The sequence below is a fragment of the Cydia pomonella genome, unplaced genomic scaffold, assembly GCF_033807575.1.
Source record: "Cydia pomonella isolate Wapato2018A unplaced genomic scaffold, ilCydPomo1 PGA_scaffold_67, whole genome shotgun sequence".
NCBI classification, from domain to species: Eukaryota; Metazoa; Arthropoda; class Insecta; order Lepidoptera; family Tortricidae; genus Cydia; species Cydia pomonella.
In genome coordinates this window covers 26,343-45,216 of record NW_026907900.1, presented here as the reverse complement: position 1 = coordinate 45,216, position 18,874 = coordinate 26,343, and the positions used below count along the sequence as shown (strand labels likewise).

The window sequence follows — 18,874 nt, the reverse complement described above, 5'->3', positions numbered from 1 at the left end:
AGTCCCGATTTCGGGCCTGATAATCGTTTTCTGTTTCACGGAATATTAGCACATCGTTAACGATATTTGAAATGTAAACAATACTTTGTCTCTAACTGTCGAAAATGTTCAATGTTTGATATTCTTGCACAGGAACCATTTTTTACATTTCAAATATTGGATATTGTAAACGATGTGCTGATATTTGGTGAAATGGAAAAATATTCTTTCTCCTCCCGGAAATTGTTAAAGTGTGGATATAATTGGCACTTAAGGTCTCCCTCGACTCCCTCGAGCCATTTTTCTAGACACGTTTTTTGGAAGCGAGAGTGCAGTCTACTTTCGCGTATGTCTATGGCCTATTGTATCTTTGCTGTGACCATCGGCCACGTAGTTTATATATATATATATAGTCCTCCTCGCCGTATCCGACGACGGCGACTCCTTCAACTGTTTTTATTCGGAAACATGAAATGCTCTAATATGGCTTGCAAAGCCAAATTTGGTTTTGAAAATGCGATCGCATGGTGCGCAATGAAGCTAGTGTAGTTCGTAGTTTACTCAGTATACAACAGATGACGCTGTGTTTTGCTTAACGAGACTTTTCGGTCGGAATTGTTTGCATGGCCTTATCTTTACTTTTTTAGATCTATGGCTTACGATCAGAAGTGCCAAGGGTAAATATTACGCACACAGGTTCCCCAATTGGAAAGTTATATGTGAAAATGATATATAAGATAGTGGCCACCCATTACTGAAAGGGAATGGAAATAACGCTTTGCCCTTAGGCGTGGGAGGAGAACGGCGTTAAAAAAAAAGAGACATACCGTCTACGTTGAAAATCAACTCAATACTTGATATAGTACTTAAATCCATATCTAACAAAGTTTTTTGTAAACAATAGCTTATCTTACCTTGATACCAAAACTTGCCTTGGCCCATAGGCTCTATAAAAAGACATCGTCAGTTTTCAGAAGTGCTCATCCATCTTTTGGCAATTTAAATCCGTGTTCAGTCAGTAAAACTAACAAGTCGTTTAGAGATGACTTGGTGTCTGCAGGTGAGAGCAGTCTTCATTTCTAATGAACTCATCTCCAGAGTCTTAATTTTCCGATTCTTTGTTTGCACCTATTTCACTTCCATCTGTCATCTCATCTATATTATCAGATATTTTATTTCCTAATTCATTATAATACGAATGCATATAATCAAGATCTTTGCCTGTGTGTGTTATTGAAACGGTATCAGTATCAGTAGATTGACACAAAGTTGGATATCCATCAAAACTGGATTTAGAAGGTAATTCACACTTTTGTTCTTCTTTTAATATTTCACTTTGAATTTTCATATTAGCCTTACACTTACTATACCTAGTAACTGCTGGAATGTCTATATTTTTTTTTGTCTTTGGCCATTGTAAATCCAACACTACTTTTGATTTAAAAACGAAATAATTATTGGGTAAACGCGTCCTATTTCACCGAGAAATGACTTATTTGTGACTAAAACAAACTTGACCTGAAGTCGCCTCGCAAACTTCAACTTATTAGTTATTTTTGAGGGTTAATTTGACTATTAGGTTATCTTAATGAAACCTTATGGTATTTTTAGTACCTTACAAGTGTTTATAACTTTATAGTCTCAATTTGGTATCTATGGAAGGTAATATTTACTACAAAATTGGTAGCAAAAGCTACTTAAATCATCGACCTAAAGGTCCCCAGTATAAGAAAAAATTACATCGCATATACACCTAATATGCACCTAGAAGTAATAATTAACTATTTGTCGAGTTTCGAAGTTAATTCTACCTTATATTTTGCTCATTCTCAACCATTAAGTTTCTGACCTTATGGTGTTTTGATTAAGGGAAATTTACGTTTTAATGGCTCTATATTTTTACCCGGAAGTATAAATGTACGATATGTGAATTTATGTGGTGCGTATGATGTAATTTTTACCTAAATTAGTAATATATTCTAGAGCCTGGGAAAAAGCACTTAGAATGTTTGCTGGGGACGAATCTATAAGGGTTCCGTTTTTTGCCATTTGGCTACGGAACCCTAAAAAGGTGTTTTAGGTCCGTATTGGTACCTAATTGCTTTGTGTGGCACAGCCAGCGGGTGTCATTCCAGATCTAGAGCAGAGCCCAACTGGGGAAGTACCTCCACCTTACAGAAAACCGCAGCCAAATAACACTAGACCCAACTCATAGTGTTGTGTTCCTGCCGGTGAGTACGGTTGCCAGAGCTCAACGAGGGGGGGATGTTTCCGGTGATGTATAGTTTCGGAAAAAAGTGGCTGTGACATAATCGGACAGACAGACGGACATGACGAATCTATAAAGGTTCCGTTTTTTGCCATTTGGCTAGGGAACCCTAAAAGGTGGCTTCTCGGAAAGATGTTTTACGATTACACCGAATTTTTGACATTCCACTTGGGATTTAATAATTGAATGCATATTACAGCTTGACATTTGTATATTGTACTCGTACTGATTGTATCCCCATTGTTAGTAATGATTGATAGATTGATAACTTTAATAATTCATTTCATTTATGAAATATGGATTAAAATAACAGGTATATGTACAACATATAGACTATGTAAAACCGACATGTAACAATCGTTACCAATAAACATTTTCATTTAATTCATTTTCATTAATATAGTAGATACCCCTATAATGGAACAGGAACCGGTAATGGGACATAAAACCACAAATTTTGGAAAATAAGTAACTAAAACTAGTTTATAAGTACTGGCAACATTTTACCATAAACAAGAGTCATAGAGCTTCTTAAGTTTGATGTTTCATTAAATTTGCTTTTTTTCTTAAGAAATCCAAGCCAAGCCAAAAGTTGTCGTGGACCTGAAAAAATAATCAGTAAGAATTCTTAACAACTCCGCGCGCTAAGAGAGGTGAGTACGTATTTTAAATTATGATTATATATTTACTTCGTGTAAATTAGAATGAGTTTTGTTAATTGCATTTACCATGAGTTTAGGTATACAACACATTATTTTGTTACTCCAGAGATGTAAAAAAATGAGATTTTGCCCAATCCCATCCCCGGGACTGTAAAACTGCATACCTCCTACGATGGGACAATCTTATACAATGATGCTTGCCATGCCGTAATTTCATGTTTTAAGAATACATAAGTAAAATGTAGTTAAAAACATGTCAACTATTTTAAAATTTCACTCAGTTTCAGGCAGTATGGTATAATAAGTCAGTAGCATTACTGCAGCAGTATTGCAACGCGACTATACTTCTGGCCGCATTTTTGAGGCAGCAATGCAGTCGGCAGTCATGTCGCGCTGCAATACTGCTGCAGTAATGCTGGTACAGTCTGAATACGAACGGTACTTTAAGGTCTTGTTTAGATGGCGCGCAAACCAATTGCGCAATTGAGGATATAGTACATTGAATTCTGCCGACCGATCAAACACCGCAATGTAATGAATCTCGTATGTATGCGACTTCTCTCATAGTCTAAATTAGCCCTAATATATTGAATTGTCAAATTAAATACATTTATTTTAAATTAATATCGTTGTCCCTATTCTCATTCTAATATTTCAGATCGCTAGGGTCATGTACTCATGTCCGATTATAGGGGACCCATCACTGGTTCCTTTTCATTACCGGGGGTTCTATCACTGGAGTTTTCTGGTCCATGACTGGAGATAAAAAACATAATTTTAATTTGTTGATTATGTGGAAACGAATTGCAGTATCTTTTGTACAATACGCCTGAAACATAAAAGGCGGATAGGACATTTAACTTTTAACACGCTAAGGAGTAGAATTTTTACATGTATCAGGGAAATGTCACAAATGCTACTGCTCTTAAATGTCCCATGACTGGTGCCGATATTTATTTTATTTATCAAATCTGCAATCGGCTGTTCTAGCCATAATCAGCCGTTTTTTAAATGTTATGTACTATTTAGGGTGGTTTTCCACTGAGCACCATCACCAGTTTACGTTGGGGGCTTATTACCTTTGGTCCAGCCCTAAAATGTGCCATCTTTCAGCCTTGCGTCGGTATGTAGTCTTGTTCGTTGAACAGGTCTCTGGCTTATTCGTTACAGTGGTTTTAAAGTCTTTCCTTGTGCTTTGTAAATATATGAAATTAATCATAAATAATCTGGTTTGTTTTTTTCTTATATCCGTATACACAGGTAAGTATTATACTTGGTATCAAAAAATGTGCCGAATTCACAGTTTTTGAGGCCATAACATGTGTTTTCGGTAAAATTGTTTAAATTGTTAGTCCCTTGAAACTTTGAAACAATGTTTTTCAAAGCCACGCCATCGATATTGCGCCTAATTATCTATCAGCCCTGCTCATAACTGCTTTAAATAAGGTCGCGAGGACCTTTAAGTCTGTTTTATTCCTGACTATACTATCGTATTCAAAAGGAAGCTCGCGACGTTCGGTATCGGTTGCCCGCCCAAACGTTATTACACGAAGTTCAGTCTTACTTGGGAAAAAAAAGCTACGCGTTTGGTTGTTTTAATGAAGTGTTGAATGTGGCGTGTGTGAGGGGATGCGTGCGCACCTGCAGCTGGTGGCGCAGGTAGTCGGCGCCGCCGGCGACGCCGTAGGGGAAGTCGCCGGGCGCGCTCCAGTCCCGCACGAGCAGCTGCAGCGCCTGCAGCGCGCCGCCGCCCGCCGCAGCGTGGTCTGTGAACAACTGGCACCCAAACTCATTACTATTTATTCGTCTCACGTGTAACAATATCATTTTAAACAATTTCGTTTGTGAACTAACCTGAAGATGTTGAAGGTCACTCTCGTTAATCCTCTGTGAGAGGTTGTACACCTGAACGGAAGACAAAAGTGTCGAGAGCGCAAAAATTAACGAACAGTCGCGCATCGAGCTCTTGTCGTCGAAGCTGCCCTGTGTGTCCATGAGCAGCACCACCACCTGCCGGGGAGCGGAGGAAGCCATTATTCAAAAAGAGGATTACAGAAAATGAGGTCGTTTTCTCAGTCAGGTCAGACAGATGTATTTCATCGCTTTTAATATTTTTTGAACAGCTTTTCTCTGCTTATTCTTTTAATAGCGGGATATATGATATGTAGGTATGTATGTATATACTTAATTGTACATAGAAATGAAAAACACTAAAAACAATTACAGAGTAAATTAAATACAACAAAGGCGAACTTATCCCTGTATGGGATCTCTTCCAGTTAACCTTATATATGTAATTGAGGAGTGGAAGTGAACCAGAGACCTTCCGTCCGTCAGGCAGCTTGACGTGGAAGGGCTGGGACCAGAGCACGAGCCCCGTGGTCTCGCGCTGGCAGCCGCCGCGCCAGCTGAAGCCGCGCAGGGGCTCCTCCGGCGCGCCCAGCCACGACCCGTCCGCGCGCGCGCTCTCCTGCAACGCGGCAATACATCATTTATACTTATATAATCCCACCAGATATCTGGTACTAGGGCTTCCAATCTCGGTATACCGAGATCCCGCACGATTTTTCACTCCCGCTTACTGCGGGATTAGACATGCGGGATCCGCGGGATTTGCGGGATTGAAAAGTATAACGGGAACACATGGTTTTGCGAGCGCTGTCGCTCGGACACTGACGAGCGAGACGACGGCGGCCGGCGGCGCGGCGCGCGCAACGCACACGGACTACGCATGCGTGAAAACTAACAGCTAAGATGCGTTGCGCGTGGTCGCCCGCCTGGTTAATCGTTCGATTGTTTTTGTTAAGAGAACTTATCTTAATTGATTTCTTATTTAATGTTAGTTTGTTAACTTTTAACCTTTTTTTATCAACAAACGCGGGATCCCTTTATACCGGGATCCCGCACCAGAAAAAAATCTTGGTCCCGCCGATACCGAGATCCCGCAAGGGCATGCGGGATTGGAAGCCCTATCTGGTACATAACATTTTGGTATTAAGATGGCAATTTGTAAGAATAACATTCAAATACTTCTAATTTCAACTGACGTGGATAATTTTAGCAAATGAACCACGCAATAGGTGCAATGTGGCGAATATGAAACATAAAAGGTGTTAGAGATCTTCTGACTGCAAGGTGTCTGTTCGATGGCTTGTCGCTCACCTCGGCGTACAGGTAGCGCAGCATGAAGTCGAGCAGGAAGGACTTGCCGCCGCGGAAGGCGCCGGCGACGCTGACGAGCGCGACGGGGCGCGCGGCCACGCCGGGCCGCAGCAGCAGCTCCGCCAGCGCCGCCTCGTCCAGCTCGAACTGCGCGCCGTCGGCGTCGCGCCCACCCTCGCGCACCACCGTCACCCCGCGACCGCGATCCATGCTCAGCTCTGCAACACCAACTTCTGTGCTTCACGTACACGTCTACACGTACATGCTAATTATAACGCCACAAACACTGCTACAAAAATCCCATGTCCGTGACCCTGCCTATGAAGTCGATCGTCCCGGCGACATTCATTCCGAAGGTCGCGGGTTCAAACCCCGGCTCGTACCAATGAGTTTTTCGGAACTTATGTACGAAATATCATTTACTTAATATTTACTAGTCGCTTTTCGGTGAAGGAAAATATCGTGACTACTCCCACTGGACTAATCCCAATAAGGCCTAGTTTATCCTCTGGGTTGGGAGGTTAGATGGCGCGTAAAAACTAGTGCCTACGCCAATTCTTGGGATTAGTTGTCAAGCGGACCCCAGGCTCCCATGAGCCGTAGCAAGAATGCCGGGATAACGCGAGGAAGAAGAAGATGTATCTAGCTATGTGTATACGTATGCATATCCTCGCCTAGTACTAGCACACAGCAAGCTCCAGGACAAGCTTCGCTTAGTTTGGGGCTAGATCGATCTGTGTGAGATTGTCCTCAAATATTAATAAACTCTGACTCTTCTATACCTAACCAATTAACTATGAGTGCTCTTGATATCCTAGCCTCATTATGTATATAGTACAATACAATACAATTCTCTTTATTTAACACCTCACATAGCTGACAATAAATGTATACAGAAACAAACAAAGACAATTTGATAGAGGTAACAACAGGCGGTCTTATCGCTTAAGAGCGATCTCTTGCAGACAACCTTTGGGTATCGGAGATTATAAAATAATAAGATAACCAGAAAACCGCAGCCAAATAACACTAGACCCTACTCATAGTGTTGTGTTCCTGCCGGTGAGTAAGGTTGCCAGAGCTCAACGAGGGGGTGGGGGGGGGGGGGTATAGGGTCGGCAACGCGCATGTAGCTCCTCTGGAGTGTCAGGCGTACATAGGCTACGGAGACTGCTTACCATCAGGCGGGCCGTATGCTTGTTTGCCACCGACGTAGTATAAAAAATAAAAAAATAATGTTTGTTTCCAGATACAATCCAAAAAGAAAAGAAAGAAAAAAAAAACAAACAAATTCCTTTCCGAAGCGAAGTACATAGTATAATAATGAAGTAGTTATTCTTTTTTTTTTTTTAATATTGACAGCATGTATTTTTATTTCATATTGTTATTATTTTTATTTATTTATTTGTATTATCTATGGGCATAAACCTGAAACAAAAAATTTGTAATTGAAAATTTAAATTGAAAGGTAGCATGGAAAGTTGATAAACGAATGAACTTCACTTTAAAACGTAAAGGCTCTCACGGCAGTCGTCAGCTTCGCCGTCGCCGTCGTCGCTGTCCACCGGGCTGGAGGCGCTCTCGTGCGCGCGCGCCGCGAGCACGCTACTGGCAGAGTCATCTCCTGGACTGGTATTGTCACTGACTTCTTCACATACGCCTTCAAATCTTTCAGGCTCTAGAATAAATTGTCCTCCTTCACCTGCAACTAAAGCATAACAATTAATATAACAATGTTTAGTTAATAGCGTCTGGTTTGACCACGCCAACATTCCGTTCAGCTATCGCCAATTTATTAAAATTGACATAATTCGACAGTATTACTTTTTTTTATACTACGTCGGTGGCAAACAAGCATACGGCCCGCCTGATGGTAAGCAGTATCCGTAGCCTATGTACGCCTGCAACTCCAGAGGAGTTATATGCGCGTTGCCGTTCTTAACCCCCTCCCACCCCTCGTTGAGCTCTGGCAACCTTACTCACCGGCAGGAGTAGGGTCTAATGTTATTTAGCTGCGGTTTTCTGTAAGGTACTTTCCCACTTAGGCTCTGCTCTAGATCTGGAATGACATCCGCTGTGCTGTGCCCTACCACACAAGGCAGACATTCACAGTGCCCATACCTCTCTTGTGGACGTAGTTTAAGGACGTACCCGGGTCCAATAATTCTGATTGTATGTCCCTCCCTCTCCCCTTGGCCATCGGTCATATGAACTGCCTCCCCCTAGCCCATCAGCTAATTCCACGAGGGAGGGAATGAGATATGATGAGACGGGACATACTGTTTACTGTTAAATTGAGCTTCTGGAACTAATTCTGTTGAGTGACTGTACGAGTAATATTGACAATAACAATGATACTATTGTATGCATGGCTTTGTTGCCATAAATATCCCGTACTTACCTAAATGTAGGTATATACACTAGTATGAATACCTTATAAGTACAGCATCATGTTAACAGTTTTACCTACCGAGTTACCAATGAACCCGGACCCAGTAAATTAGCTGACTTGTTGTAAACTTGCCCATAGCTACGTACCCAGAGTTCGCCAAGCAGACAAACATAAATACAATTACACATTACGTCTTAACTATTGTATGCTGCGAGAGTTCCATCAAAACTGCCTAAAGTGCCAAACATGCACGCCACCTGCAATAATATGTTACTCAGGGTGAAGGCCTCAAAATATCTGTCATGATCGTATTTGTAGAGCCATAGGAGCGTGTCACAATATGTTTGCGGCCTTCGAAGAGTAACATATTGGCGCAGGCAGGCAGGACTGTGCGTACCTAAGCACCTGCTTAGCGTCACGTGAGTCACGTCAGTTCAGGGTATAATTCGTCCATTAAATTATATACATTTTACCAAAACCGGCTAAATGATGAAGTCATACTTATACCCATCACGTCGTCGTGGTAGTAGGGTACCACACCCACCTACCTGTCGGCATCATTGCGGCTGCGTACTCGTCCTCGTACATTCGACGCACTTTTTATACTTTAACACACAATTACGATTTCCCACTAAAATTGTTTTAATCTATTAATAAACTTTGAACACAATAAAGCGGCTGTTTCAGTCGGGCTGGAACTACTAATGCCACCAGCCTACCACTGACCCACAAACTACTAAGACTGATCGGACACAAACAGCAAACAGCGAAATACGAAATTAAAGTTTCCTTAACAAAAAATATTTTCATTCTAATATAAACCTTGTATGGTAACGTTAACGTCGATTATTGATAAACGGAGTACAATAGTCCCACGACGATAAGACCAGAATACCACATTATGTTTGCGGGCACGCTTGTCGCCACCGTCGCGCGACCCACGAGCGGCCGCCTTAGTTCCGGGGTTGTCCGCCAGCGGCAGCAACTTTGTTTCTAAAAATAGAAGGAAGCCCCTGCGCTATCGCATAAAATGTTGCTAGTGTCAAACGTATTTCTTATTTTCGCTTTGGCTACATCGTTCTTGTACAGAAAGCAGAGTGCAATTTTGTGCAAACAAATATGTAATAGAGTGATACCAAGCTAAGTTGGCCAGGCTAAGTCATAATTTCATAGATGTTTGACGTTTAAAATAACAATTGCACTGTCTGGGCTATCAAAATCGCTGGGCTAGCAAAACTAGGGGGAAGCGGGGCAGTTTGGTACACTTTTTTTGAAATTGATTTTAGCCTCCAAAATTGACTCAAAATAAAATATTTTGATACTTAGTTGATGACAAATTTACTTAGGTATGCATAATATATAATTTTTTTGTTAAATGTTTGCCCAGTAGGTAATAGAGATATATGAATTTTAACAAAAAATGTGTTAGTGAGAAAGAATAAGACAGATCAAGGAAAATAAGCGGGCTCGCTCCACGAGGGAAACCCGAGTCATTTTATCTCACTGACAAGGTACTGTTCAATCCCCTTCTTATTTTTCAAGCCCATTTCCGTTCTTTCTGTATTCTCTAGACTTAAATCAATCGGGATATGAACCGTGATCACCTTTTATATTGTTTATGGGCTCCCGATATTTCCCCAGATTTTGCCCGATATTTACCCGTGAACAAGATGCATGTAACTGCGTCGAAATATCGGGACTCATAAACAATATAAAAATATAAAAGGTAATCACGGTTCATATCCCGGTCGATTTAAGTTTAGTGAAACTAACCGTGAATCATTCAAAACTTTCTTTATTCTGTTTCTAATATTGGGAGCGTGCACGACTGTCACGCAACCTAGTGTCCGCAAGTCTAGGGGAAAACGTCAATTCACTACATCTTATAAAACTACTCCAAAACTAAAAACTACTGAACGGATTTTCATACGACTTTCATCTATCAATAGAGTGATTCTTGAGGAAGGTTTAAGTATATAACTTAGCGATGATGTCGGAAAAAATCACGCTGGCTAGGAGCTTTAATCGAAAACGCTGCCTAATCTGTTTGAGCTATAACAACACAATGTATGGTGGGGTTGTTTCTCATTCATAGGTCTACAAAAAAGTCCGCGATGTTAAATGTCTATCTTTTAAGGATAACTTACAATATCAATTCTTAACTTCTAGAAAAAGATCACGTAATATGTGGCATTTGCAAAGCTATTTACATGGATACATTATTAACAATTATCAAAATAAATACGTTAGTTATATTAAGCATTTTATACAGATTACAATGGTTCCTTACACCATTCAATTTAAATGAATATTTCATGAGTAATCGTAAATCAAAGTTTCATTTCGAGCCATATAGCCAGTTAGTTCAAATTTTTACCACCTTATGCGCTGGGATCGCTTTACTTACCCCCACCATGCACTTTACACGGTCCCAATATAACGTTTATCCGGTAGTCTAAAATTTCGCGGCACAACTCGTCGATAAAAAAAACATATTTTTTTACGTGCTACTGCGGAAACACGTCTTTAGCTGTGCCAAAGCTGGTACCTCACTCACAAATACAAAGCCACGTTTTAGTGTTGCAACAGGTGCTCCTTGCGCCTATCTGCCCCGCTTCCCCCTACATTACTGTAGAGGCCGGGAAAAGAAGGGTTGCGTTGCAGGCCAAGTATATATAAGTATAGGGATACGCGGCCGGCAACCCCGTTTCTCGTCGAGATTGGTATAGTGCTTTTCTCAAACTTACAATGAAATAAAATATTACATTTCCGCAATACAAGAATGACATTTCCGCACGTGTATCGAACGACGTTTTTTAATACAGTTGCGAAAAAATAAGAAAAACAACAAGTACTTTTTTATGCATGTTCAGACAGAAACAATTGTAAATAAATAAAAATAAAATAAATAAAATTTTATTTATTCGTTAGCATACATGATTTTTACAATAACAGGGTAGATGTCTCTTTTTAAGTATTCAGAGATACTTGTGATAAGAGACACCGCTCTTCCGCAGTAAAGTATCTTAACTAACAAAGGCGATACAGATTAACTTAAAAAACAGAAAATGCTATATTACTACATGATGAGTTGAGTAGAAAATAGAAAAGAAAATTAATAAATTTACAGGGTAAAGATGCCAGGTTTATAAAAAATACTAAATAAAAAACTACTAAACTTTTATAGGAATATAAAATACTATTCTATTATTACCTTAAGTATCGTTATTTACGATTATTTGTGCATCATATATTTAAATTGTATAAAAACAATATCGAATTATTGGAAACTTAAAACATTTTTGCAGTAAGAAAAAACGCCTCTGCTTTGACAGGCGTTTCGGCAGCTATTCCGTTCCATTCAGACAACTTATTAAAAACGGTTTTTCAATATAAAAAAATTAACGTGGTATGATAGGGTTGTTTCCATCTACAAATCTTAGGGCAGAATTGTATCCCAATAAATTCTTTTGGATTATAAGAACATGTTAAACTACTTTTAGGGGACCTGTAATGACCATATTTTTGTAAATATTGAATTTAAAATATCTTTTGGCACACGTCACGTGATCAAACTCGAAACGTCTTTGAAGATTCTGATTACGTCACAACTCTCGGATTGACACTGTTGGCAGTTAGGTGATAAACAACAAATGACAAATGTCAGTTGACAGTTCGTATCTTCTACGAGTGTATGAAGTTATATGTCAAACCGTAAACTGTGACGTCACACAATTTTCAAAGAGCGTTTTGGGGGCGAAATTATCTGTCAAAATATATTTTTTTAATTAAACATATTTAAAGCCGTTTTTAGTATAAAAGATGAATTTTAGGGCAACTTTTAGTTAATATAGAACGTAATACAAGCGTTTCAAAAAATTGGAAACAACCCTATTATGAAGAGGTAAGTAATAAAATATGAAATATGCGTATATTTATTATTTTTACATTACGACTTTTAAAGGAAACTAACATTAACACCCATCAATAACTAGTCATGAATTGGAACAGGTGGAAAAGTAAAAAGCACTAGTTCGCGAAATCAAACTTTCCGCACGCTAAACATCAGCTACGTAATGTAGCACTTTTTGAGCAACTGTATTAAAAAATAAATTGTAGTCAATTTGTTTTATTCGTAGGTTTACACCGCTAAAAACAAATTACGAATCTACTAGAGTCGAACCAAGATAAGTGATAGCCCAGACGGTGCACGGGTTATTCTAGAAACGTCAAACTGCTATGGAATTATGACGTTTACTTGACACTTGCACCGTCTGGGCTAACAAAATCACTGCCTACTTAGCTTGGTCTGACACTACTATTTCATTCTTGAATGCCAAGACGTTGTGTCCCAATTTGACGTTGAAAAATATAAAACTGGACAAGTGCGAGTTTTACTCGCCCACCGAGAGTTCCGCACTTTTTAGTATATTTGTTGTTATAGCAGCAAATAGACTTACATCATGTGTGAAAAATTCAACTGTCTAACTATCACGGTTCATAAGATACAGCCTGGTCACAGACGGACAGACAGAGACGGACGGACAGCGGAGTCTAATAAGTAATAAGGTCCTTTGGATACGGAACCCTAAAAAGGTTGCTTTACAGGCCTAGGTGTGTAAGCAAAGAGTAAAGTAACTATATACCTACGTAGTACCTACTTCCGGATCTAGTTCGATTTTAAATAAGTTTTCTAATTTGAAGTGAAGTCATGAAGGTTAGTCATGTCAACATTTCATTGCAAGTTTGAGAAAATATAATTATCATTCGCAATAAAGGTTTTGAAAACTGTTGTCAAATCACGTTAATGGCAAACTAGCCTATACGGTTTGTCCAACGGAAAGCGATCAGCGGGATTCGCATCCGTCCGACTAATGTGTTAAAATAAGCGCAAGTAGGTATTAACATTCCAGAGACAGATAGTGTAGTGTAGGTAGTAATAACGTGATCAGCAAGCAAATTAAATGTTTCAACATTTTGTTTATCGAAGGTCTTCCCCGTAGGGAATTAACTCCTTTAGAGACATTTCATGAGTCAGCAACCCCTAAACCGGGCGTATCTGTTAGTTGCCATACTTGCCATCTCATACACATATCTGCAGTCAGAAAAACTATTAGCTTAGCACTGGTAAACAGCTAGCCCTCTGTATACCTACTTATGTTATTTTAATCAAATTGGCATTTTGAAGAAGATAAAAAAAGTTATGTTTGGAATGTGATTGTTTATTGTTTTTGAGGTGAAGGTTCGATTTGAGTGATGCTTGAGGCTTAAGTAATGATTATTTTACCTTATTTCCTTGCATGTTTTCCTGGAGAAAAGCACTATATATGTATCTCAGCAGGAATATTAATTCGTGGATACGTCTTCTTTATCGGACTCCGCTCCGCGTCCGTCGTTCGACAAAATCTGAACTCATCCACGAATTGCCCTTTCCAGTCTCTGCAATAATGTACTATTTTTGGGATCTGTTTTTCTGGATCTACGAGGGCGGATTGATAAGTTTTGGAAATGAAGATATAAGACAATTTTTGAATCTGACTAATTTAGTTGGCTACATATGCTCTTTCTAGCTCGAAACAACTTAACCAAGGCTTTTCCAGGGCCATTATTCCGGTTTTTAGGTTTTTTTGTAAAGGCCCTCAAAATAGCCATTTTTGGCGTTAATTACTATTCTTTTTGTCAAATTAGCCCTTTTATGAAATGTGACAAACAGTGCCGGATTAAGATTTATTTATTTATTTATTTATTGTTTACTAAGAAACAAACGGTTGCATACATATACAATTGAACAGAAATATATGGTAATATTAAATTAAACCTACAGTTTCCTTAATTAAAGATACAATAGCTAATTACATTTATAAATACTTTAAACAAACAGATCTGAGTTGTAACTGAGTGTATTTATCCGGGTACAGTCAAGGTCGCAAAATTACTTTATCAGTAGTAATTTAATTATTTAATGCATTCGCTGTACCATAAAGTAATAATAATAATAAAAAAAGTATGCTGCAATCAAACATACAATAATCACATCACAGGGAGAATATCCTAATTATTGTTGTTTGAATGCTTTCTTAACATCATATATCGAGCAATTAAATATATCGACTTCAGACAGTTTTGAATTATTATTAAATAACTTGCAAGCACGCCTAACATAATTATTATGTGCATAATTGGTTCTAGTTTTAGGTATTGCGAACAGCTCCCTTTTGCGACACATACGTTGTCTTCTGCGAGGCACTTTGAACAAAATCTCTTGAAGTAGCGAGGGAACATCTAGATGTGAGTGAATTATTTTGTAAAGAACAACAGCATCGTAACAATCACGTCGATCACTTAGCTTCTGCATAATGTGATGATTTAGGGAATCATCATAATTTACATAGGTATGGCCAGTTCTGAAATCTAGTGATTTAATAAATTTTTTCTGTAGTCTCTCAATTCTATCTGAGTGAATAGCATAAAAAGGTTTCCATACTGCGCACGCAAATTCAAGATGACTTCGAACAAAGCTATTGAAAAGAATTTTGTAGGTCAAAGCATTTCGGAATGGCTTCCCTACGCGTAAAATAAAACCTAGTTGCTTATAGCATTTTTGTAAAATGGTGTCTATGTGTGGTGTGAAAGTCATTCCGGAATCCATAATAACACCTAAATCTCGAATCTGCGACACTCTATGCAGATTTCCATTAGATAATGTATAATTAAAATCAAAATTAATCTTTTTTTTTGGAAAAAGTTATTACAAAACACTTATCATAATTAAGAAGAAGCTTATTTTCTTTACAATATCTCTCTACATTGACTAAATCTTCCTGTAATAATTTACAATCTTCTCGATCTTTAATAATTCTGAATAACTTGGTGTCGTCTGCATAGAGTAATATGTTTGAATGCTTTACATATTCCGAAATATCATTGATAAATAAGGTAAATAGCAATGGGCCCAGATGAGATCCTTGAGGTACTCCAGAAGTTATATACTTGATTTGAGATGTAAACCCAGAAAGAACTACAGCCTGGCACCTATTTTCAACATAAGATTTTATCCATCTAAAAAGATTACCGTGTATACCGAGACGCCAAAGCTTGTGTAAGAGTGTGCTATGACAAATCTTATCAAAAGCCTTGGCAAAATCGGTATAGACGGCGTCTACACTAAACCCTTCGTCCATGGCATTTAAAATTTCATTTGTGAAAGTAAGTAAGTTACTATCTACGGAACGTCCCTTATAAAAACCATGTTGATGGTGGCTTATATGTAGACGAGCAGCATTAAAAAGCTGATGAGTGACGATCTTTTCGAGGATTTTGCCAAATTGGCATAATTTAGATATTGGACGATATTTTTCAATGTCAGAAGAAACGGGGCCTTTCGGTATTGGAGTCACCCATGCCTGTTTCCAAATTTTGGGAACACAGGCCTCATCTATGGATTTGGAAAATAATAATGTGATAGGTTCAGCTAGTGACGAAGAACAATTTTTAATTAAAAGGGGGTGTATCCCATCTGGACCAGCGCCCTTGTTGACATTTATTGTGTTTAAGTACTTTAAGACTATATTGCGGTTAATTTCAATGGAGTTTAAATCTATCGGAGGATTGCAGGGTGGATCTAAACTAGACATGTTAAAAACATTTGATGTGGGGTTTTCAAAAACTGAATGAAAATGATTATTAAATAAATCACAAATGCTTTGTACATCGGAGGCGACAGACCCTTTGTAGTGCATTAACTGTGGGAGCTTATCTTTTTTAAATATAGATTTTATATAGGTCCAGAAAAAATTAGGATATGTTTTAATTTTCTGTTCCGAAAAAGATATGTAGTTCTTGTAGCACACCTTTTCAATTTTTTCTGCTCGTTTACGTAAAACTTTGAAGCTATTATAGTCGAGAGGATTTCCATACAGTTTCCATAATTTGTGGTACTTGCGCTTTTCGTTCAGCACTTTACGAAGGCATCGACTATGCCAGGGTGGTACAGAGGTTGATGAACGTAAAACGCGTCGCGGTACGTATTTATTAATTAAGCTACGTAATAAGTTGTAAAACTTCGTGGTACAGTCCTCCATAAGCATACCTTTAAAGAAAATATGCCAGTCTATTTTGATAGTTCTACATTAATATTTTTATAGTCAGCGGCGTGAAAGTTGTAAACAAAATTAGGCGATAGCTTAAGACTAGGTGTATATTTAAATTGTAATTTAAACGTTAGCGATTTATGATGAGAATCTTCATATACAAGTGGTTGTTCAGCTACTTCCACACTGCAATCGCAATTACAAAATATTAAATCTAAAATTCGATTATTGCTATTAGAAAAACAACTAAATTGATTCAGAGATGTAAATGATATAAACTCTTGCATTAAATGTGTTAAATAGCTACCATTCGATAATAATTGCATTCCGGGCGTGGATGCATGAGGTATCCAATGTGCTTCAGGTATATTAAAATCACCAGTGATCAGAAATAGATCATTGGGGCGTTCGATTACGATTTGACCACAAATGTCGACAAATGACTTGAAAGCATCTTTATGACTCGCGCCAGGAGGTATATATATACAGGCGATATTTAAGAACCGTTGATTACATTGATTACCGGGCGTTAATAGACCTGTACCAGGTTCAAGTGGCACGGATACCCACACGCAGTCACAATAAGAACGCGGGGGCACGGGCCAGTCGCGGCTGATCGGTTTGTAATCAGAAAGAACCGCTATCGCTACACCCCCTCCCCGCGTCGCCCCGCTATCAGCTTTTGACCGATCGCAACGAAAAACGTTATATCTATTGTCAAAATATTCACCATTATAGAAGTTAGGGGAAAGCCAAGTTTCTGTTATGCATATAATATCAAAATTCGCTAATGATACTCGCGAGAAAATTCAAGAGATTTTGTTCGTAAGCCTCTTACATTTTGGTAATAACCTATAATAGTTTTAGCTAACACGATAATACGCAATTAAAAAGAAAAAAAGCGTGTTGGAATATTGTCGCTTTAAAGGAGTCTATTAACAACAACACAATTCGATACATTGTAGTGCTACGTATGAGGTAAACAGTTATTCTTATTAATAATACACATTTAGGCGTTTTTAATACTATCAAGTTACAATCGTAAACATAATCGTTGCGCGCTATAAAAAAAAACGTCGATAAAACAATTAACTCTAACTAACAAGTATATATGACCCGGCCAAAATAATTGTAAAGTATATAGTCACTTGAGTTTTGTAAGGACAGCATCATCGTGAATATGAATTATTTTACTAGTTTCGTTTTTGCGCATAAAAATCTTGCAGTCTCTCGTCCACAAAAAAGAATAATTAAGTTCAATTTTGATCTGCCTCGCACGCTTGAGCAGCAGTTTATTAGCCGGTGTAAGATGGTCGCCCAGGAACAGGGGGGTCGCAGGTCCCGGCAAATCGATGTCGGCGGTTGTCAGCCCGCGGCGGGCTCGGACGGCCGCCAGCAGAGCGTCCTTGCGCCTACGCTGGGTGAACCGGACTATAATAGCAGCTGGCCGTGTGTTTCCCTGACCCTTGTCGGTTTGAAAGCGCCGCACCCTATGCACTGAGTCAACGTCAGCATCAGAAAGGGTGTAGCCAACGCGTGAACATATGTTGCTTAAGATAGTAAATAGGTTTTCTCCTTTGTGGAACGGAACCCCGGAAATCTCAATGTTGTTGAGTAGCGAATATTGTTTCATCCTGTCATTTTCAGCAACCAGGTTTTTAATAACGTTATTAGCCTCGCTGAGGCTTTTTGGGAGGCCCGACAAAGCGTCATTTTTCTTTTCAATAAAAGTGACCCTGTCGTTAAGATCCGATAGTTCCGTTTTAATGGCTGTTTGTTCAATAATTATTTGGTCGGCTTTAGACATAACACTAGATATTTGACTTTTAATATCCGATGTTAAGGCGTGATGCATGTTTTGTAATTTCACGTCCTGGGCTGCGCTAGAGGAGGCGAGATAAGCCATAATGTCCTTCCGAAAGTCCGCTAAATAATGCATAATACTCGTATCAGTGCCGAGTTCTGGCTGTTTTCTCTTTCTTGTGGTTATGTTTGTGGCATCGTCCTCGCTAGTGCTTAACTTTGTGAGATCTGGCTGCGAACCCCCAGCTGGTAATGAAACCACCTAGAGTATTAAGGGAATCCGCCATGTCTTGAATTTGGAGTCGGTAGAAATAATATAAGTCGAATTCCTCAGTTAGCCGTCGGACCAGACTCGAGTTCAGAGGACAAAACGCACTTATTGCACGGATAATAAGATTTAATTTCACTTATTTGGGAAGACACACAGTACAGAGATAAGAAACTTGCAGCACTTTAAAACGTCACAACACAATCAGGCTCGCGAACAATTTTGAGCCTTAAGTACCGTAATTAAGAT

General features: G+C 38.9%; 1 protein-coding gene across 1 annotated transcript in view; it reads right to left on the bottom strand.

Moving 5' to 3' along the window:
- The window catches only part of LOC133534193 (uncharacterized), a 29,385-nt gene extending 18,950 nt beyond the window's left edge, over window positions 1-10,435 (bottom strand). The window contains exons 1-6 of the mRNA XM_061873280.1: window positions 9,013-10,435; window positions 7,598-7,780; window positions 6,073-6,290; window positions 5,234-5,380; window positions 4,765-4,920; window positions 4,552-4,686 (exon numbers count right to left, since the gene is read on the bottom strand). Coding sequence (XP_061729264.1) covers window positions 4,552-4,686; window positions 4,765-4,920; window positions 5,234-5,380; window positions 6,073-6,290; window positions 7,598-7,780; window positions 9,013-9,052 — 879 coding nt within the window. The 5' untranslated portion in view covers window positions 9,053-10,435. The remainder of the gene's footprint in view (window positions 1-4,551; window positions 4,687-4,764; window positions 4,921-5,233; window positions 5,381-6,072; window positions 6,291-7,597; window positions 7,781-9,012) is intronic.
- Window positions 10,436-18,874: the final 8,439 nt, after the last annotated feature.